This window comes from Schistocerca gregaria, chromosome 2 (assembly GCF_023897955.1).
Source record: "Schistocerca gregaria isolate iqSchGreg1 chromosome 2, iqSchGreg1.2, whole genome shotgun sequence".
NCBI classification, from domain to species: domain Eukaryota; kingdom Metazoa; phylum Arthropoda; class Insecta; order Orthoptera; family Acrididae; genus Schistocerca; species Schistocerca gregaria.
In genome coordinates this window covers 386,186,918-386,210,194 of record NC_064921.1, presented here as the reverse complement: position 1 = coordinate 386,210,194, position 23,277 = coordinate 386,186,918, and the positions used below count along the sequence as shown (strand labels likewise).

Genomic DNA, 23,277 nt, shown 5'->3' with positions numbered 1-23,277 from the left:
TGCGACAGGATCTTCTCATTAAATGTCAGTCACTAACTTTATCAGTGTGTGGAAATATTTTGTTAGCGCCAACCTACATAGGAAGGAGTAATAATCATAAAAAATAAGAGAAATAAGATCTTGTACGGAAAGTGTCCGTTTTTCCCGCGCGCTATTCGACAGTGGACGGTAAAGAACTAGCTTAAAGGTCCTTCAATGAAACCTGTGTTAGGCACTTCATTGTGAATTGCAGAATTATTGTGCACCTATAGATCTGTAAGTGTGTTTTGTGCAAATTTCAACCAGGAACAGCTGTTCGCCATATTTAGTCTAATTTTTTTGGTGCCTACCGCGATATCCCCGGCTGCAGTGAACGTCTGCAGTTATTTATTCACGGGGCCAAGATGCTAAAATTGGGGCTTCTGTTATAACTGATAAGTGCTCTGGGAATTGTGTGTGACAGTGCTGAAAATTAATGTATCTCAAATTTTTGATAGTTATCTGCTCAGTATTTTTGCTCATTTTTCCTTTTTCTCTTCTAGTGCAAGAAGAGTATTTATTCTTAGACACTAAGGAATTTCGGTACAGAAGTGTACAAATGAAACTCATATAGTGCTCGATGGCCGTCTTCCCCAGAGTTTAGTACAATATCCTTGCCATGTAAAACTGAATAGAGTCTCAACAAACCTTGACACGTCGTTTTTTGCCTACAGACGTGAAGTAATTTACTACTGTTATTAAATTATGCAGCAGGGAATTGGGGTTTGATATTAGGCGCGTGTACTGCAGTTATGTTTGCGTCGTGATCTGCGTTCGACCGACTATTTATGTAGCTCAGTACGTAAGGGCTGTTCGAAAAAGGGACGGAGGAAATGTAAGGAATTATACACTGAGGTGACAGAAGTCATGGATTAGCGATATGCATGTATACAGATGGCGGTAGTATCGCGTACACAAGGTGTAAGAGGGCAGTGCATTGGCGGAGCTGTCGTTTGTATTCAGGTGATTAATTTGAAAAAGCTTCCAACGTGATAACGGACGCACGACGGCAATTAACAGACTTCGAACGCGGAATGGTAGTTGGAGCTAGATGCATGGGGCATTCCATTTTGGAAATCATTAGAGAATTCAGTATTCCGCGATCCACAATGTCAAGTGTGTGCCGGGAATACGAAATATCAGGCGTTACTTGCCACCACAGACAACGAAGTCGCCTACAGCCTTCACTAGTGACCTAGAGAAGCGATGTTTGCGTAGAGGCGTCAGTGCTAAGAGACCAGCAGCGTTGCGTAAAATAACCGCAGACGTAGGACGAACGTATCCGTCAGGACAGTAAATCTAAATATGGGGTTTATGGGCTGTGACAGCAGATTATCGATGCGAGTGCCCTTCGTAATAGCACATCGCATGCAGTGCCTCTCCTGGCTCTGTGATCATATCAGTTGGATCCTAGACAACTGGAAAACCGTGGTCTGGTCAGATGAATCCCGATTTCAGTTGGTAAGAGCGCGAGTTGTCAATAAGGCACTGTGAAACTTAGTGGTGGCTCGGTAAAGGTATTGGCTACGTTCACATGGAATGGAATGGATCCTCTGGTCGAACTGAACTGATCACTGACTGGAAATGGTTACGTTCGGCTACAGGAACACCATTTGCACCCATTCATGGAGTTCATGTTGTCAAACAATGATGGAATTGTTATGGATGACAATGCGGCATGTCACTGGATTGCAGTTGTTCGCAATTTGTTTGAAGAATATTCTGGACAATTTGAGCGAATGATTTGGTCATTCAAATAACTCAATATCAATCCCATCGAACATTTATGGGACATAATCGAGAGGTTAGTTCGTGCACAAAATCCTGCCCCGGCAACACTTAATATTTATACCCGTCTTTATTACAAAACCGCGCCGAAACCACCGCCGCTCCAAGAAAACTGTATAATTCACCGTGAAGAGCGTGATACTCAAACCGGAAATGTCGGATCAACTGTTCAGTAGCATCACACACAATCATTTCCAGAAACGTAAAGTCCTGCAAAAATGTGTATCCTAGATTTCAGAGGGGAAAATGTCCCCACTTGTACCCGTGTCTTCTCCCCCGTTACTGCTGCTATTATTTTGAGAGAGAAACACAGTGGTGCGACTTACGGAAAAATCGGAAACAAGTGTGTCCGAAGTGCACTATTTCGCGAGTGCACTATTTCGCGAGTGCACTATTTCGCGAGTGCACTATTTCGCGAGTGCACTATTTCGCGAGTGCACTATTTCGCGAGTGCACTATTTCGCGAGTGCACTATTTCGCGAGTGCACTATTTCGCGAGTGCACTATTTCGCGAGTGCACTATTTCGCGAGTGCACTATTTCGCGAGTGCACTATTTCGCGAGTGCACTATTTCGCGAGTGCACTATTTCGCGAGTGCACTATTTCGCGAGTGCACTATTTCGCGAGTGCACTATTTCGCGAGTGCACTATTTCGCGAGTGCACTATTTCGCGAGTGCACTATTTCGCGAGTGCAGTGTTGAACTGTGGTCAAATACTTTCAGGAAACTTGAATCCATGTTACACAGAGTACAGAAACTTCGGCTAGGTGTCACTATAACATCGACAGACATTCGGTTTACATGCAACAGGCTGCATATCGTTACTTTTTTCATCGTTGCTAACTTCAGATACACTGTGAGTATATCATCGCATAAAGGAAGAGATGCTTCCCATTTACTCTTCTCAGTGAAGTCCCCTTCGTCTCCACTATCGCCCCAAAGCCACTTTGCTGCGTCATCCGCACTCGCTCCTCTGCGTGTCATCTCCATACAAGCGGAAACAATACGAAAAGGGCAGTCATTAGTTCGCGTCTAAGAGCGTAGTTCGCTATTATATGAAGCAGACCACGAGCGTAGGGACCGATGACCAAGCAGTTTAGTCCCGCCTCCCTACCTCTTTTAAACCAACCAACCACGAACGCTCGTCGCTCGTTGATAGAGGCGCTATGACACTGGAACGTGTCCGACTTCGTGCGACAGCATACCAGCCGAGAAAAGTAACAAAAGTACAGAACAACGTCAGACATAGAAGCCAAATCGGATAAAAAGTGACCGAAGAGACCCGATAATGAAACGTCTGGGGTTAAATGCTTCCCATCTCGGCAAGATCTGTAACATGATATGTATATGCTTAAATGTATGAGCAGCCATTTGTCTGCCAACAGTAAGCTTCTAATATTGCCTTAGAAATATCGTTGGAACAATGGAAAAACTTCTAGAAAGATTTAATTTGAAATTAAAAGATAAATTTGTGCTATTGCTCGGATGCTAAATACTATGGAGTCTGCTCAATCAACGCTTTCACAACTGTTTTACAAAAAAATATCTAATTCTTAGCTTAAAGACGCTGAAAACCATTTTGGGACGGTTGATCTGATATAAATAAAGAACAGAAGTTTATAACACGGAACTTAGGTAATTAAAATTTACATAGCACGAGGATCACAACTTGCCAGGGTTTGTTACTAAGGCTACTACTGTGACTGTCGATTAAGGGGTCTAGCTTTCGCGCCATACTCCGGATATCATCTGCGATTCTGCTAAGTTAAAAGAATATCTCAATCTCAGAAGACACGATACACGGATACACGGTGCTCCCTACCGTACTTCATCTTTACGCGCTAACCTGCAAACCAATGCTTGTATTCATTAGTTTGGCGGGGTTGAGTTAATAGTAAGTGTACCATTTGACATTGCAAGTGTGTAGTTCGTATTACACAGGGTCTATAAAAATGCTGGGTGGTGTTTATATTAAGATATTGAAATATATCGTGCTCTTTCTTCCGGAGAATTTGTTTACAGCGTAACTCCAGTGTTTGCATTGGTAGCATGAGTTACGTGGGGGAAGGAGGAGAAATTAGGTTTAAACATATGTAACAACGAGTTTTATCAGCTTAAAGATGTTGGACGCAGTTAGCGCGAGAGTAATACAGTACGAATTACTTCGTTGTGTCCTTAAGATACAATATGAATAGCAAGGAGAAATAAAATCAAACCAGGTGTGCCCTGAAGTGACTACTTCGGAAATCACTCCCATGATGACGACGATTGATCTAAGCCATGAATGTGTTAGTTTTCAAATGGAAATTGACTTTACCCACAACGATCGGACTGTACCGATAAATTTGGCTCATCGGGCGATTAGGAGTTGCATTTTGTCAAATTTCGATTACTCTCCTGTCGCTTTTGGAGGCAACTGGAGCACGTTTCCCTCGGCACACGGTGCAGTGTGTAGTCGTGTGCTAAAGCTTGTGTGCTTAGGCAGGAAGGATCGGGAAGCGACGATGTGTGAGGGCGGCGGAGGCTGAGATGCCTTCTTCAGCGGTGTCCATGTTCCACCGGAAGAGGAGCCTCCCTGCAGGGCTGCCCAGCTCCAGCAGCGCCAAGTGAGTACCACGTCTAAGTGAAACACTGTCTGCACCATTACTGCGGCAGACAGTGGTAGCAAGCTTTAATTATCACTTTCAAAAGTAAACTTCCATGATTTTTATGTTCGTTTGTAGTTGTGTGTCTCCAGTCCTGGTACACATCGAAGCGGTCGCGCCACAGCACGATAGCACACCGCTAGAGGAGCCAAAACAATTTGGCGCAGCTCAATGTTGAAGGGAAGATAGGCTGAGCTATTTCCTTTTGGCTGCTCTAGCAGTGTGGGGCGCGACCATTTCAATGTATTCGAGGACCGCAGAAAAACGAATTTTTTGAGGTGATAAGTAAATCGAGGACTACCCCTCTTGTGGTGTTGTCATCGCTCAGAACTCTTCACCAGCCAGACAAAGAAATTTCTGCAAGAGAAGCTACTCGTTCCTGTTGACTTCGACAGCTAGTGACGCTGCACACTGTATTGCTATAAAGATCTGGTACATTCGGGGAAAAAGTTACAAGCATAACGATCTGACCGTTACCACCCCCTACTAGCACCTTACCGTCACCTTGTTGAGTTTCATGAAGTCCGTGCGTTAAGACTACGAATAAACTCGAGTTCCACGTGATACACTGGCTGGTACACACAATTTTTCTCCTCTATTGCCCAATTTTATTATGATTTTCAAGTGTACTCGCACATAAAGTTTGGGAAGTAGTTCTGCAAGAACATGTAAAGAAGTATCAGCTGGTGGTCACACTAGAAAAAAGAATAGGCCTATAGTAAATATGACACAGGGTGAAAAACAGCCGAAAATTTGAAGTTCTTTGGGAGTATAACATAAGAAAATAGAAATAATAAGTCGACAAATATCGTCCAAGGAAAGCTGATAGCTTTGTGAAAGTGTCAGGAATAATATGGAAAACAGTTCCCGAGAAAAGTAAAAGAATATAACGAAGGTATTAAATACTAATTCTGAGGTAAGAAACACTTGCGAGAAAAGATGTGTGTTGTCGCTAATTTTTTTATGTAAAATTGTTTTTCAAACATTTTAAAATTGGCAGCATTTGTAGCTATCAACCTCATTGTCGATACTATCCTAAAGATTCGCTTTGTCTGTTTCAGCACGCAACATGCTCCCCGGAAACCGTCCAACACGACCATCAACAGGTCGGAGAGCTACAAAGAACGCGTTCAGAAGGTGAGTACACATCACTTCCGTTGCTATGATAATTGGCACTTCACTGCTCATGCCACGTCCCCTTCTGGATGCAACGCGAACTAGTCTCAGGACTACAGTGTTTTTATGCGAAACTTTCACCTATATTTCCTTCTCCTCCTCCTCCTCCTCCTCCTCCTCCTACTACTACTACTACTACTACTACTACTACGTATGAATACCTTATCGAGTTGAGTACTACACGGCGTGAGATGGCAGTTTGAGTTATGTACTGAAAACAGCTGTCATTCGGATTTCCCTAAAGAGCTCAGAGTGAAAAAGCTTTGCGGTTCAGTACAGTTCCAATCTTGGGTGTAACTAATGTGGCTATTGACGGAAATTGGCAGTTCCGCGCTTGCTTAATGAATTCACGATGACCACCATTGACACAGACCGATAGACTGACCTGGAAGTAACGCAGCACATACACATTTTTCCACGTTATGGAAATTAACGCCAATGCACGGAAAGCCACTTTCGATAATCTAGAGGAGTCACAAATAGCAAACTTTCCTATATGTGGAGCAATAGACAATTTCGACAGCGTCTAGTTATTTATTTACTGCTTCGAAACGCTCACAGCTTTCCCAGCGCAGAGACTTAACATTCAGAAGTCCGATTCCCGAGGATCGTCAGAGTGCCTGTCTGAGGCTACCATAGTCTCGTCGTTCGATAAAAACCTTTCCCAGCGATAAAAGTGCTTACATGTAAGAATACGACGATATTTCTTTCAGTTTGTCTACTAAAACCATCGCTATCCTCTGATGTCTTAAAATATGTCCAATCATTCTTCCGTAGTAATTTCTTTCTTTTTTCTTAATTGTCAGCTACCTTCTGCAATACCACGTCACAAACGCCTCGCTACTCTTCTTTCACAGTTTCCCACATTCGATGTGCCATTCGATACAGTTCTTTGCTCCAAACGTGCATTATTAGAAGTCCGTCTCCAATTTAGATCTGCGTTTAATAGTAGCAGACTATTTTTGGTGTGGTGTGGTCACTCACCTGCTGTAGTGTGCCATTTAGATCCTCTTTGCTACGTTAGTCACGTATTATTTTGCTTCCAAGGCAGCAGAATTTCTTCTCTTCATCTATTGCGTTCTCCATAATTGCGATCCGTTTATCGCTAGTCTCATTTCTGAATCATGTTTTGTTTGTAACGTTGGTATAGGTACTTCAACTTCAGTTAGTGACGTTGGATTGCTGCAGATTATAGTGATGATGATCGTGTCGCTGAACTTAGGTGAAATCGTCTATTTACCGTATATCTATAGCATTTCCACCAGTTATTTATTAATTTATTCCAGTTTCCCAACAGTTCTAATTTTTATTCCAGTATATACCTCGTTCATGTACTATAGATTTCAAGACACCTTGTCCGATCTGTGAGAACCGTAAATGCTCTTCCATCAAGGGGGCGTTTAGAAATCGTGTCTAGCAACCTCTGCTGTCTGCGCCTATACGAAACTATCAAAATAAAAAAAAAAAATACAGGTGTAAGAAAATGGACTTAAATTTCAATGTCACCAAACTCGGCAGTCCTTTTACTGAAATTCGAAAAGTTTAGCATTTAATAGGCAATTATCCTGTAGCATACTACGCTCTTTTATGATCTTCTCATCTGTGTGTACAGTTTCAGAATTTTCTCGTGTATGTAATTTTTAAGAGGGCGGCCACGCATTAATTTAGCTACATATTTGTTAAACTATTGAACACAGATCAACGAGCTCCTGATAAGCCTTTATCCACTTCCGACGAGCTTCCATAGGTAACAAACTACACACTCACATGGGGCGCGCGCGCGCGCGCGCACACACACACACACACACACACACACACACACACACACACACACACACACACACGCGCGTGCGCGCGCGCGCCACCCTGTTTAGTACCAAATACACTGATCCATAGACACCACGTCAATCATTAACAGAGAATTCAGTCATCCTTATCCAAATCGGTAAACTCTCCATATTTTATTTCTTCCTTAGCTTCAGGTCCTCTTTATGCAAACAACCCTCAGTTCGTAAAACCCTAGCTTAGACAGAAGTCATTAACGTAAAGTCCACCGGCCCTTCGATGCAACGCTCTTTCAAGCAGAGGCATGACAACGGCGGCTGCATTGGCAGTCCTGACTGAATTTGATATCGGAATTCAGCTAGCGTCCAAGACACGTTCCGGCGGCACGATGGATTTCAGTTCGTGTCGGGCTGTTATCGTGTTTGTCAACTTCCGTCTCGGCAACTCTGATTCATGATTTTCTGACAATATTTAGCCAGTATTTCTGCCGACAACAATATGAAACATGTAATTTTTGGCCGTTGGAAATAATTTGTAGGAAAAATATCTGCGACTAGGGCAACCGAAAAATTTAATTACGTAAGAACCTACTCCTTTTTGTATTAGGCGTACAGCGGCTTGTTGTTAATGCTGATGAGATTTCTTCTCAGATAATTAATCTTTCATTCTAGTGCTTTTCTTTTTCTCCATCCATTTCATACTTATTCTGGAGCACCTGTTAGCGACGGTGTTTTCTCTCTAGTGTCGTTGAATGCTGTTGATATGGGTGCTAGGCTCTCCATCACAAGTGAGCTTATAACTTCAGACGCCTATGATCTGACCTGGTATTGCAGACAGAGAAGTGCATTACTAAGTCACTTCTCCGGAAAGACAGATTGAATCAGTTATCATTCCATACTGGTGTACTTTGACAGTGGTGTTTAGGTAGCGCTTACCTTAAGATTTGATTTGTCTCTTTGTGTAAGCGACCTGTGGATAAATGGTTCTTCTGAAACACTGTTCGTAGTGCTCCGTTTATTGTGCAACAATGAATCTGTATTACTTAAATTGTGGTAACACTTGTACACGGCTCAGTTCGTATAACCCACGTTCTCTTCAGATTTTTGCCTGTCGGAAATAGTTGAAAGGCGAATTCTGCAACGAGAAAGTCAACACAAGTGATGAACTGTTGGTTCGAATTGCATACAGAGTTGCCCTCGGAAGAGCTAAAAGTGATGTCAGATGATTCGGAAGATGCATTGAGGTCAGAGGTGGCAATTATGAAACCAAATTTTGAATTGAGTCGTTTACCTTCGGCTTTACACCTTCTGTAAGTATTTGAGGGGTACAGTCTAGCAGCTGTATGTCTGTAAAGACTAAAAATTGTACGCATGTTACGGATTTTTTTAATTCGAATTAGTCTATAGGCTGTCTAAAATAAGCACAGTTCTCTCGAAACGCTCGTATTTATTGGTTTCTACTAGTTAGTCTTGCCCATTTTTCTGCGTAGAATTAAATTTCGTGCTTGCACAATCCCTGTGATGCAGTTAACCGCTGCGCATTCATTCAACTGAAGATTAATTTTTGGGTACCATCAGCAGTCACATCTCGTCTACGCAAGTCCACGGTTCAGAAACATGGATCTGCACTTAAATAAATACTGCAGTGTTATTAAAGGGTTTTCCAGCGTCTGTTGAGAATTTTCTTGTGCTTTGATGGACGAATGAACTGGGTATTAGTCGGGTTCGACCGTATTTGAACTACTATACTTCCTTATTTCGTTAGAATTATTACAATGTAGATGTGTACCACTTGCCGAAAAAGCTGGAAGTCCTATCCACAGTAAATGAATACAAGTAGAAAAAAATACAGTCCCTTTCACCCTTAAAAACATTAGGGAAAGCATTGCCTGAGAAAAGCGGATGTCATCCCCTCTATTCTATCAGTTGTCCTAGCACCTAATAATCATTAGCAGGCACGTTTGCGAGACGAATAAACGTCTTCTGTAAATGTTTCCACTTACTGCTGTTCTCATTGAGCATGGAGGCGCGGTAAACACGGTCACTTCCAGATCTAATGTATAAGGGGTAGTCTGACGAGAGTGAGTCAGATGTGAAAATTGTAAGTAAACTGTTTATTATTTCAAAAGTAATCGCCGTAACTGTTAATACATTTATCCCACTGTGAGACAGAACGGTCAGTTCCTTCATGCAAAAATATGTGCGGTGGCCTACGTAACCATGATTATACCCAGGCGTACTCCTCTTCGTCCGAAGCAAATCGACGGCCACCAATGTTCCTCTTCATAGCTCCAAAAATATGGAAATCGAATACATAGAGATTGGGATTGCATGGACGCCGTGTAAAGGATCCACGTGTTGCCAAGGTTGTTTCGAATACCCTGCAGAAGTTTCGCTGTAGAGTCCTTAAACATCTTCTATGTTGTTGCGATCGCTCCCCATGCAATTCAGATAACCTAGGAGCCCTGAAGGAAGACATTCTTGGCTACAATCATGGTTTCGTAGGCAACCGTAAACATTCTTCCATGAAGGTATTAACCGTTCTGTCTCACAGTGGCGTAAACGTATTACCGGTAACAGTTACGGCGATTACATTTGAAATAACCAGTTTACTTACTTTTTTCCATGTGTCCCATTTTCACTTGGCTGCCCCCTTATATGGAAGCAAGGCTTGGATAGCAACAAAACAGGACATACTACGAATAAAGAGTACGGACAAGTAGGAGGATACACAGGCAAGATAAAAATTTAAATATACAAGCAAGGGCTTAATTAGGATTATGTCTCCAAATGATGAAATAGAATGATGCAGAAAGAAATGCAAAAAGCACAATAATCATAAGGAGGCTGAGCAAACCAGCAAAAATAAGTAACAGAAACTCAAACTAACAGCACGAGGAAACACGGGGACTCGAGACCGGATGGGAGGAGTGGAACTAAATTCTGTAAGCAGGTGTAACAGGCAAAGCCTAGTAGGTCGAGGATATGATGATGAATAGGATGGTAATTCTCAAAGTACGCAGAACCGTTTGATTTTCACTGATAGCAGACGAAACCATGTAATCTGCGTTACGTCAATCTTTTGGATGCATAGTTGCATTATTTATTTAGTAGTGAATGGAACGTGCTCGCGTAATCTTGAAGAAAGAAAATGTCTCGTGAAACATCGGGTGTTTTTTAGCCTCTGTGCGTCACAGTTTATAACCAAACAATACTCGAATAGTTTTCGTTTCAAGGGCAGACAGCTCAACAAAAGTACTGATGCCTTTTCTTGTCAGCACATGTGGCATCAACAAAAATGTTTGTGTTATTTCCAGTAACGAAATATTTTTGTAAATCGTTCTGGCTATCTGTTTCTTGTGCATTTCGCAATAGGCGTCCAGTTGCTTGTTTCGTGGTAGCGGTGCCTTCGGGAAATAATTGATATTTCTTCGGTAACAAAAACGGCAAAATACGCTTTTCTAAAGTTAGTAAGCATCAAGACTACTTCAAAAGGTTCAGCCGCGTAATAATTGCTTCACCGTTGTATACAGTTTCGAAACAGTACTTGAAGGAGACTTACTGCAATAATTTGCTGCGAAAGCGCACTTTCCAAAGTAGAAAACAGCACGCTGTAACACTAGCTGCTGTCTTTCATATTTCCAGACGATGAGCGACTCAGGCGATTCACCTAGAGTTCAGAAAAACAAGAAGGGGAAAAAAATTGGCTTCCCTCACTCCAGTTCATCACTTTTGTGTCCATCAAGTTGTTTCATTGAGGATCCGACAATTTTGTGGATAACAAAACAAGGGCAATCGTGTCGGATATTTGTTACTACCTGACTGCCTCACAGATAAACGTACTATCAGCTGTGCCCCGTCTTCGGATTAATAACACGTCGGTATTATGTTGTCACTTACCAGGAGTTCTTTAGTGTTCCTCTTTCGTTATAGACCAGCTAAGGGCAATGGTTAAGCCACGAAGTTAGCTTTCTACAGTACTCCAGCAGTTGATTTTTCTTTAATTTTTTATGCTGTCCCTCTTCTTTGTAATCTTTCTGGAATCGATTTGTTTTCGCACTCTATTTTTTGTATCGTATTCATTTTCTTATTTACGCCATTTTCTTTTAGGTCTTCATGCACTTCCCTAAGCAGATTGGATTTTCCTTTTAATGTTTAACAACACTGTGCATTTTTCCTTGTGAGTCTGCCAGGACTCATTCTTTGGATGTGTCCACAGAGTATTAATCTCTTTCTAATTGCTCATGCAATTTTTTCGTTCTTGCTTGTGTAGTTGTGTGTTACTACTTAGATCATAATTTTTTTCTGTTCTTCTGTTTCCTGATGCCTTCCTCACAATATTTTTCGTATATGTTCTGATTTTTTTTTCATTTTCTTTTACCATTATGTAAATAACAATGAAACCATCAGGCGGTTAGGGTAACCTATACTCATGAGCTGCTACGTCTTGTTAATTACACTTTCTGCTGAATTCAGTAAATTTGGAGATTCCGGACAAACCGTAACTTGGGTGTTACATGGATTCACATTGTACTGCCGATCACAAGCGGAGTAATGGAAATATTTCACCTTTGAAACTGAAGTACAATGTAGATAACTCCATATATAATATTTACCAACAAAATCAGCACCGGAGACCAGGAAAAGAATTTCGCCATCAAACAGTAAGTTACCGAGTCTACTGATAAGTGAACACTTGATATAAATCCGGGGTAGGTAAACCGACTTTTGTAAGGTTGGCCAGTGCACCGGAGATAATCTTTTTGAAACACATTTACTTAAAATAAGCAAGGCTATCAAACCAAAATGCACCAGATAACGTCAGATATTTTACACGTAAACGTATAGCGGAATTACAGTACAGTACAGTACAGTACAGTACAGTACAGCACACACACTCTAACGCTTAGTCCACAGTGAGAACAGTGGACGCAACTAGAATTCTACGTACGCGCCCAGAGACCGTTAAGTCAGTCAGCGTCTCCGACAAGCAAAGGAGGGATCACCAGGTGGCCAAATACACTCTTCAAAGTCGCTGTAGGAAGGCTAGAAATTAAGGTCCAATGTGTGCAATACGAGGAATTAGAAGCCGCCGCCTCATTTCCCCGTCTGGTACGTTGCGCTGATGTAATATTGTCAACGCCTCCCATTCGACGTCCATCGCGACATTACGAAGTATCGACGTTGATATGAAGGACATTGCCATGGCTCAGAGAACAAAATAATACTGAGAACCAGTCAACGAACGTGTAACCTAAGTTGGCTAAAAGGGGACCTCACGAACTTCCCATCACCGATTTAATTTATATTGACATCACGTGAACTTCAGCACATTTGAACAGGAAAACGCAACTCTTACCCATTTCGAGAAAATCGAGTGCGTAAATTATACGCGAATTAATGTATTTTGTGCCTTCAAGCTACTCGAGAAGTACCTTGCCGAGCATGTTACGCGATTAGTTTCAGGAGCGCGAGGCCCATGGGTCGAATTTCCCTGCGTGCACTTGTTTCGTTTCCTTCCACATAATTTTTTATGACGGCTCAAACTGTCCTTATTTTATAATACATCTATTACTTCCATAATCTTAGTCTTGGAAAGGGAGAGAATTGGACACAACTATGAACCATATCATATAGTAATTTTATTTATGTTATGTACCTGAGTGGAAATTACGTGTAACGTATGGAGCACCGTACGAATTAGGATGATACTAACATACAAACATGAGGAACAGTGATTTCGATATACAGCACTTATAATGAAAGCCGAATGTTTGCATATGCATGGTTTTTTCAGTGTGCCTGTTGCAAAACAATTTTACGTTGCATTCGTAAACGCTGCTCAGTCATCATACAATTTCGTGGCTTGTGGATTGTTAGAATTAAATGGGAATGAAATAAAATGAGTAGTGGAAGCAAGATTCGATCCACAGACTTCCTGCTTATTAAACAATGCCCTTACTAGCATGGGTGCGGAATCCTTGATTTCTAGCGCCATACGAAGTACACAAGAACGCTTAAAATGTTCGAACGCGCTTTCATCGAAAACGGTTGAGAGTTGTCTTCCTGTTCACGTATGTCTAAATACACTCATTTCACTTACAAGTAATATTAAGACAGCAAGATCAGCGATTCGTTGGTTCCTTGAATTTAGTCATTACTGATAAACATAAAGATATACGTTAATTGAAGGAAAGACAGGTCAAAGGAATCTGAGAGGCTCGAATAATAAATAATAATAATAATAATAATAATAATAATAACTGTAGTGCTATGTCGACTTTCAGGGTACAATTTTGTCAAGACCGTTGGTTTTGTTTTAAATAGATGACCGTCCCGTTGCACGTGTAGCGTGATGGGGTCTGCCTCCATCCGTTAATTGATGCCTCTGTGTACACGGCGAAATGCGAGCAGCATTCCGCTTAATGAGAGCCGTTTAGAGGCGGCGACCACGCGCGGGAAACTGGAGCGGCAATTAAAATTAGTAACCGAAGCTGCCCGCGTCAACAGCGCCGCAGTCACTGACGTCAGACCGCCGCAGGTGCTAGGCTCTTTCTGCCTGCTCCTGCGTTCCGCGGTACCTCTCCTAGCGCGATGCTGCCTCTGGTTACATAAGCTCCTCCAGTGCCTAGTGACGGCGGCGGGGGATGGGGGCACGTATCAATACCGCAGCCCTGATAGCTCGTCTTTGGTCTCTTCTTCCTGCGAAACTAGGCCAGACCCACATTCACGCTCTTTCTACACAAACTGCAACCTATGTGCCCACGCCATGGAAGTTTAAAGTAGTAAAAATATTTTTGTTTTAATCGTGAGGTGAAGACCATACTGCAGTCGTGACAACTACATTTTTCGGTGGATATCTAATACGCACTATGTCAGCATTTACATACCAAACCACACTCTTCTCGTCAAAGTTCCACTGACATTTCAGTTCCCAATATCGCCAAGACTTGGAGAATGATGATTAACGGAATTTGGGGGGTTTAAAGAGTGCGATTTCTGATTTACGCAGTTACACTCAAACCAGAACTCTCATACTTCCTGTCGACCGCGCAGTTTTTTGTCATGTTTTCACGTAACTTCATTGGTTCACAAAACACTGTGTGGAACTTGAAAGATACCTGAAGTCTATAGCATATGATAGATGGCTTGCTGACGAACCGCGTCGTAGCAAAGTAAAGCGGCCGCGCTGAGCGTTTTAACGGTAAATCCAAAATTTAAAGAACATTGTTTTTGATACGATTGTATTTTTTAAAGAAAATATTTTTGGTTGTAGTAACTATTTTACTACCAATGGAAACAACCCCAAAAACTTGTCAAAATCCGTATTACTGAATTACGATTGTTGTAGACATGGTTGTAGCGAAATTCCGTGGCTACTGTACCAATCTTCGTAGGTGAGCAACATCGGAACTGAACTAAAGCTGTGACCGTAGCAATACTCGTTATAAACGCAGTCTGTAAAAACTGTAAGGAACGGAAGTCCCAAACGAAAATTCTTTTAGTTTTTATTCCATCAATACGTCAAATCGTATTTTGTGCAGTAAATTTGTACAACATTTTATAACAAACTTTATATGTTGGGTTCTAGGCTTCTAATTGAAAAAAAATGATTAAGGCACTGCTTTTGGAAATTACTCATCGCGAAGTTTTTCGCACAGCGCTCCCACCACATTCAGCCTAGGGAGCCATTGGCGTTAAATTCAGTCTCGAACCAGGGCACTTGTATCAGTAGGACTCATCTGCGGAATAAGTGAGCAAAATTTGTTGACTTCCTCATTAACTGTGCTTTCCTAAACTGGAAGTCTCTCTTTGACATCTTGTTTACTGTTAGTAAATACGCTCCGTTACGAGAATGGGTGTGGTATTTTTTGACAATAAGCGGAACGGCAACCTTCCACGTTTTGTAGCTTTGAGCGGTTTTTTCAGTTAAGCTGATTCCCACACTTCTGTCGATAAATAAAGGACTCCGAAGTTACGGTACAGCTACAAATGAGAGAAACGAACGTTGCCATTAGGTACTAATGGAAGCCTCTGTTCAACTACACAGTTAAAGTGTGTGATAAGCACCATACATATAACTATGCCTCCCATTTTTACGTGGTTAAATTTCCTGCGCGATTTTACCAGAAATGATCACAGCGCCACTTAACACTTTATAGACTCGTCTGAATCCTGTCAAAGCAGTGGTAGCGCATCCACATACTGTTGTTCGGACTTACTGACTTCCGTAGACCGTGGACGGTGGCAAGACTTCCTTCTCTTACGTCGCACAGCTGCACTTACCGAGAAACAATCGACGTTGGAGACATGGAAACCTAAATGACTTCCGCCAAGAGCCTCTGCGTAATGTGAAAACAAGAGCGTTGTGTGCGGTTGGGGTGGCACTGATTACTGACATATATTTACACCATTCCGTAACTTGAGATTGCGATGCGAACAATATACTACATGCTTATTTGCCCACGGAACTAATTATACCTAGGGTAATTTCATGCAGGGCACGGTTAGCTAATACATCTGAAAATATTATGACGGTGTTTTCGACGTTAGAAAGAGTGTTTAGGGTGAGCCAATCCAGCACGCACAGACCGCTGTAGCCAGTTGCTGAACTGCTGTCCAGCAACAGAATCTGAGGTGATTAGTTTGCTCTACTACCGATCTATACCTACATGCATACATACAGACCGCTGTAGCCAGTTGCTGAACTGCCGTCCAGCAACAGAATCTGAGGTGATTAGTTTGCTCTACTACCGATCTATACCTACATGCATACTCCGCAGCCATCATACGGTGTATGGTGGAGGGTACCTTCTAAAACGCAGTCATTTCCTTTGCCATTCCACTAGCAAATAGAAGCAAGGAAAAAACTTAGTGTCTGTATTCCTGTGTACGAGGCCCTATTTCTTTTATTTTGTCTTAGCGGACCTCACTCGAAATGGGTACGTTGGCGGCAGTAGAATGGTTCTGAATTCCACTGCAAACGCTGGTTCGCTAAATTTTGTCAGTAGTTTTTCGCAGTAAGAACTTCGTCTTCCATCCAGGGATTTTCATTTGAGTAGACGAAGCATCTGTGCAATCCTCTCGTGTTGATCGAACATACCGGTAACAAATCTGGCAGCGGGCCTGTTAATCCGTCGATATCTTCTTTCAGTCCGACTTGGTGAGGATCCCAAACACTTCAACGCTATTGAAGAATTGGTCGCACTACTGTTGGATAAACGGTCTGCTTTGCAGAAGAACCATACTTAGCTAAAATTCTCCCAATAAACCAAAGTCGGCTGCTCGCCTCCTCTAGTATTTTTCTCAACGTGGTTGTTTCATGCCATATCTCTTTGCAACGTTACGCCTAGATACTCAGTCGACGTAACTATCAAGCAGCATACCACTAGCGTACATTCGAACACTACTGGCTTACCGCCGGCCGCGGTGGTCTCGCGGTTCTAGGCGCGCAGTCCGGAACCGTGGGATGCTACGGTCGCAGGTTCGAATCCTGCCTCGGGCATGGATGTGTGTGATGTCCTTAGGTTAGTTAGGTTTAAGTAGTTCTAAGTTCTAGGGGACTGATGACCACAGCAGTTGAGTCCCATAGTGCTCAGAGCCATTTGAACCATTTTTGAACTACCGGCTTGTTCTTCCTACTCACGTGGATTAACTTACATTTTTCTACATTTAGAGCAAGCTACCACGTACATTCTATATGGATACTCTATGCAAGTCATACTGTATCATCCAACAGTCACTAGACGACACTTCGTCACACATTACAGCTTCATCAGAAAAGTCGTTGACTGGGACTCACCCTATCCGTCAGATCGTTGTTGTAACGGTGCTACCACACTTCCTCGGGTTCTCTGGACAATACCCATATTCTTGATAGTTTCATTTCGCGTTTCTGGACAAGTGTTACTTGCCAGGACCGCCTGCCACACTGAATGGTTGTGCGCTGCGTATCGGGGTACTAGTTCCTGCGCAACGCCAGAGATAAAGCTTACCCCATACGTGGAACACCCCCCATCGCCACAGCCGCTGGCGTAAAGAAAAGTAGCTCAATTTATTTAAATTTTTCGTCACTAGCACGGTTACCGATTTTTCCTAATAAACCAGCAATATGCAGATCATTAGTTCAACACTTACGCATAGGAAACCATCGTTAATTTTGTAATATGCCATAAATGTCCGAAACCTGATTTTAGAGCGTTCTTTCGATAAGAAACGAGATTTTGTCGGGGATCCGTTCAGAAGGTTCGACACCTGTAATTTAGGCCCCTTCTCTCTTCCTCATCCCGTCCCCCAACCCAACACCAACGTGGTGACCAAACCAAGAGTTCTACTGGTACCTCCATATATCATGTTAGTTTTTGAATCAGGAGTCACAAGACGCGGGCTGTGATGTTATCCATGCGTCTGGGTAAGATTAGTCATTAACATGGTCCATCAGGAGATAGAAAGTGGACGAAAGCGATCGAAGGGTAGCGGTTGTAAGGGCAGAGGGAAAAAAGTGCCAAGGCAAGCGCCAAGGGAAACAAACCTCTGCTACAGTAGGACGGGTAGAAAGGGCAGTAGCGGCTTGCTATCTGCGACAGTGCATGCAAGGCGTGGTTATGTTAGTTCGAGGTATCGTGCATCTTCACCTTTGTCGTTGTTGGAGCTCGTTGCGGTGCTTGCTGCAGTTTGCTGCGTCCCTGCAACAGTTCATAGTCGTTGTACATTAGTGGGCGATCGGTCATAGAACGGCTCACAGACGGTGTAGGGTGTGTGTGTGTGGTTGGTTTGCGTGCTGTGTACAGCACGGTTTCCCAGCGGTTGCCTGTTTTTCGGCTGGTCGAACATCTGGGGTTGCCAGTAATAGCTGTGTTGCAGGGGCTCGCCAGTACTGTCGTGTTAGCGTTTTATGGACCATAGATGTTTAGTTCCTAGCCAATAGTGTCTTTGGTGTGAACACAGTTGTAAATGCAATCCACACGCGCGCTCATATTGAGGAAGGGGCATGCACATAAACGCGTGCCACTACTTACATGTAGGGCGAGCACAGTTGCATGGCGATTAGCCGGAAGACGCACCTTAAGAGCATTTGTGAGACAGATCAGAATTTCAGCGGAAATAAAATACAGCAGACGAGTCCTAAATGCGTTGTGGCGTTTCATTGATATATTTACTGTTATTTTTGATCTTCATGCTCAGTTTTTAAAGTCTCGTTCATATGTAACAATGTGACTGTAAGAACTGTTTACCATCTGAAATCACTTCACCAAAGCCAGTTATTGTTTCCGCTCGAAGACGGTGGTAAACTATGTTCAGTAAATTTTACGTGGTTCTCTAATGAAAGAAAATGTAAAAATTTCAGTGTGTGATATACTGTAGACTGTTGATGTCGGTAGCGTCAAGGGTCCTGCTTCTCTCTACGCTTGCTCAGTTCTGAGCTCTATTAAACAGGCGATTTTCTGTAGAATTCCTGAGACGTTATGCCCGTTCTTCACTCACAGAACTATTCCTTCAGGATTTTCAGAAGTACGCTATTGCAAGTTCTGCTATAGGGCAGTGTACCGTGGTGAAGAGACAGACGAAAACCACGTGACGCAGCTCCAGTGCTTTGCGCGTGGTGCTCAGTGCCAATGTATGTTCGACTGCAGACGAAAACGTACGAAGGCTACGGCCGGACAGTTTGAGGCTGACAACTTAACGCGCCGCTTGGTATGATGGGAGGCGTTTTAATCTCTCAGCGGACGTAGGCGGCAGCAAGTAGCACGCGTGCTTGCTGGTGGCTGGGGGTTTGTTTTGAGAGCGCGGGCGGCCATCTGTCAATAGTGGCAGTCAGCCGCGGCCTCGCCGGCCCTCCTACAAATAATGGCACGTGTCCGCGCCGAGCCTCTTTCTGCTCACCACCGATCTTTACAGCCTGATCATTAGCTTTGTGCTGTTCCCGTAAACAGACACGTTGACTGCCAATCTAACAGTGTCACCTAACTGGTTCCTTCCCCTGCTGCAAGCTGATACTTGTTCCTTCCCTAGAGGTCAACACGGAGAGGAATTTCACCTTATGCAAGACACCTTCATAGGTTTTCCCTCAGACAGGTTTCAGTACTCCTTATACTGTTTTCAGTAGGTTAATCCGTGTATTTTCCTTCTGCAAAATTGTTTTTACGTGTTATCGAACTTCCCCGAATGGGGGACTCCCAGCTCACAATGCCGTACGCTCATTTCCATTTTTACTTAGTTTAAAGCAACTTTTTGTACAGAATATATACATTTGTAAAACGAGTGAACGTTCTCAAATATTTTGCATTGGTTTGCATGCAGTACAGTCAACGTGTGTCACTAAGTAGAGGCAGTCTATGTCGTTTATTTACGATACCTCTGAATGTTATAGTATAGTTTCGTAGTACATTTGGAAATAAAGTGGATGTATCGGTTTGTTTCCATACCTCACATTAAGCTATTAGATGTCGTGTCATTTAGCGTGTTGCAGATTTTGATGTGCTGTTTTTACTTAGTTTGTGACGGGATAAGAAGCCTATTTCTTTCGCTTTTGTCATTACAGATGCATTTTCTAGAATTTGTTCGCTAACCACAGAGCTCCCTTCGCTATTTCGTGTTGTTGTTGTTGGTATGCAGTGTTCATTTGTTTCGTGGCAAGAGCGTTTGGCGCGTTGGGGGGGGGGGGGGGGGGGGAGAAGAGCGAGAAAGTTGTGGATTGGCATGTTGAGTGAATGGTGTGCAGTATGGAGAGAAGGGAATTTAATTTTAGAATCTGATGATACGCAGTTTCTGAGTAGGTGTTATTTATATAGGCCTTCTATTGCGGCAAAGAGGGTTTCATTGCACAGTCATGTTTTCACGTAAACTTTCTTCCTTGAGCTATTAATTTTTAGATGTGATAGTTTCCTTCTGTTGATTATTTGGCATAAACTGTAAATAGTTTTAAGCATTTTTAGGTCGGTTTCTGTGTTCGTTGGATGGAAGTTCCGTACTCCTAACTGATCCAAATGTACTACAAAACTAGAACCTTCAGACATTTCATAAATACACAATATAGAATGCTTCAACTCAGTGATATGTGCCTTAAATCTGTAAGCAGGCCAATGCAAAATATTTAACAACCACTCATTTTACAAATGTGAATATAGCTTACCGAAAGTTCCTTTACAGGTTAACAAGTAAAAACAATTTTGCAGAACATGAATAAACTAAACCCACCGATGATAGCACAAAAAGTGCTGAAATGTGTCTGGATGAAAACAAAACTATAAAATTGTCCTGCACAAGACTGAATTCCTCTCCAGTTTTCTTTGCGAGCACGTAAATAAGAGGAACTGCAACATTAACAAGATGATAAAGTTGAACATTCATAGTTGATCGTGCCTCCAGAATCGAATTAGTGCTAAAACCTGACGTTACTTTGCCGTACGTATGCTCTACCTGCAAGGACGCGAAGGGTTTTGATTTCATTCGTAACACTTAACATACAATCGCTGCCAGGTACATGTATTTTTTAACCAGACAGAGCCCTGATAGTTTAATTTCGTGGTTTAACGGGTATCCAGACCTGTTTCTCATCCACGACCTCCGTACCCCCTGTTCGTTCTCCGTTCCTGTTGGTCTATCCTTATACTTGCAGTTCAGAGTCTGAGGTACTGGAAATTCCAGCCAAATTTCGTTCCTGTTATCCATGTGAAACTGGCCTTTTCTGCTTCTTTATGTACTATCTGCTCAAACAAGAAGCCGACATAGATTTTCGCCTGGAAATTATTTGTAATCCAAAGATCAATGCGTCTCCATTAGTCTCGTTTCACAGTCGTCATTGGCTTTCTTATAATAAGTATACCGTGGACACCACAGACACTCTTGTTTGGTCCAAACGTATCAGGGTGGTCCCCCCCCCCCCCCTCCCACCTCCCCAATGCGGGCGGATGACCGCCGTAAGTTCTACGACAGAGCATGATCATCACGAGCTCGGATCAGACGTCTCTGTTCGAACACTGCTGTTCAGATGACATACGATGACAGGCGTGCAAAAATTAATACTGTGCTCCAATAGGGTCTCCTACGCCGACATGTAGTGTATGATCACAAAAAATTGAGAAATTTGAAGTCTGTACTGAAATGACAACGACCATCGATGTGCGCGGCCATCGGACTATGTCATCTGTCTTCTAAGTGAGTGTTTGACTTTTCGCAAGTGGTGGTAATGGGAGCCTAAAACTCTCTTCCTATCTCTTCGGTGTTATCTTAAATTTATAACTGGTAGTAACAAGGCGGGAAATCCCTAATGACGCACAGTCAAGCGTATTCACGCCAGGTCTTCCTTTAACGTTCAGCGCCGTGCATAACACTATGGAAAAAATAAGTTACCCGTTGCCATCTTTCTAGCTCATGGAATTGTGTGATGTGTGACACCTATACTTACTATTTTCCTGCCCATTTCAGTGCTTTTAATGCCTTCCTAAATGAGCTGCCACTTCTTTTTAGGTAATAATTATTTTTAATTTTTAATTTACAGAGGCAGCTGCGAGAGCGGCGGAAAACGAGTGATCCGAACCTCTCGAAGACCAAGTAAGTAACAAAATTTGTATTTATCTTGTAGGATCCTTCATATCGATTTGTTTATTGCATCGAAGCATTATATTAAGTGGTGGTCTCGACTGTGGACTCGTATTACATCATGAATCTGGAAAGTGAAATCCACAGTAGTTTGGAATTTCGTTGCAAATCAACTAAGTAAAGCTTACTCCAGCAGCTACAACTGTTTTTGGACTGTATTGTTGCCCGGTCCTGTCGAGCTTCATCGTTGGAACTAAGTGCACGCAACAGAAGGACGCGCGCTGGAACAGTAAAGCACCTCACATAATATATAAATAATAAACGTTCGTCATGATTTTCTGTAATCATTAAATTTGTTCTTTTTTTCCCATTGGTGTTTAATATTCTATATTTTAGCGGAGTAGAAAATTTCGATCGACCGATCGCCCCCCAGCATCTCCTGCTTACTAGGTAGGAAATATTGGGTTCGAACCCCGGTCCGGTACACATTTTCGCTTGTCGCCACTGTTTCCGCTTAATGTTCCGCTGCAGCTGATAGCAGTTATCCCTCTTCAATTTACATATAGTGTTTCACAGCTGCGGGATCTCCATAGTATCTCCTCTTTCAAAGCAACAATGTACATTCAAATAGCGTATTTAGTTTTATCTTTTAGAAAACTCCGAATCCACTCATAAATCCGATCCGATGCTGGTAAAGTTCGTTGCTTCACTAAAAGACAATATGAAATTCGTTAGAATGTCTTCCGAAAGTCATGAGATGCGGTATCAACCTGGACACTTCAGTCTTCGGCACGCCGGAGGTCGAGTAGAAAAGAGGGATTAGTGTGTCGCAGGGATCTCTGTTTACTTTCTCTCTTACGGTGCTGCTAGGCTGGCGCTCTTGGGCGAAAGGATATACCGGTAAGTTGGACTTCGTGCAGCCCCAGGGGCGTCACCGGGGAGACACGACTGACACGGGTGACAGGTTGTTACCCTGGCAGTAGCAGCACAGCAGGGCACAGCACGTGTGGCGTGGGCGGACAGCGGCCACCCCCTGTCGGGGAGCAGCGCTGCCCATTTGCTTCGGCCATATCGATCGTGGGCGGTGTTGTCGGCACTCCGCTACCTGCCCTGCGCCGGCTACGACAACCAGCTCACTCGCTCCGGCAGTTTCTGCTCCAGCCCGAAATGTCGTCCGTGCCGGCTTTTGTGTCCAACGCCCTTTCTGATGCTTCTCTTCGTTTCGTGCATCTGTAACTGGGAACAGTCTACCTTTATAGCCGTATGCTGTCAACTTGTTTCCACCGCGAAGTCTGGTAGGTTCATTCATCTTGCGGAGAGGTAGC

General features: G+C 42.9%; 1 protein-coding gene across 7 annotated transcripts in view; it reads left to right on the top strand.

Moving 5' to 3' along the window:
- LOC126320879 (rho guanine nucleotide exchange factor 12) overlaps positions 1-23,277 on the top strand; it is a 1,029,890-nt gene that overhangs the window by 752,460 nt on the left and 254,153 nt on the right. For all 7 annotated transcript variants that reach the window (XM_049994132.1, XM_049994128.1, XM_049994129.1 and 4 more), the window contains 2 exons: positions 5,513-5,588; positions 21,912-21,964. In XM_049994132.1, the coding sequence (XP_049850089.1) occupies positions 5,513-5,588; positions 21,912-21,964 (129 nt within the window). The remainder of the gene's footprint in view (positions 1-5,512; positions 5,589-21,911; positions 21,965-23,277) is intronic.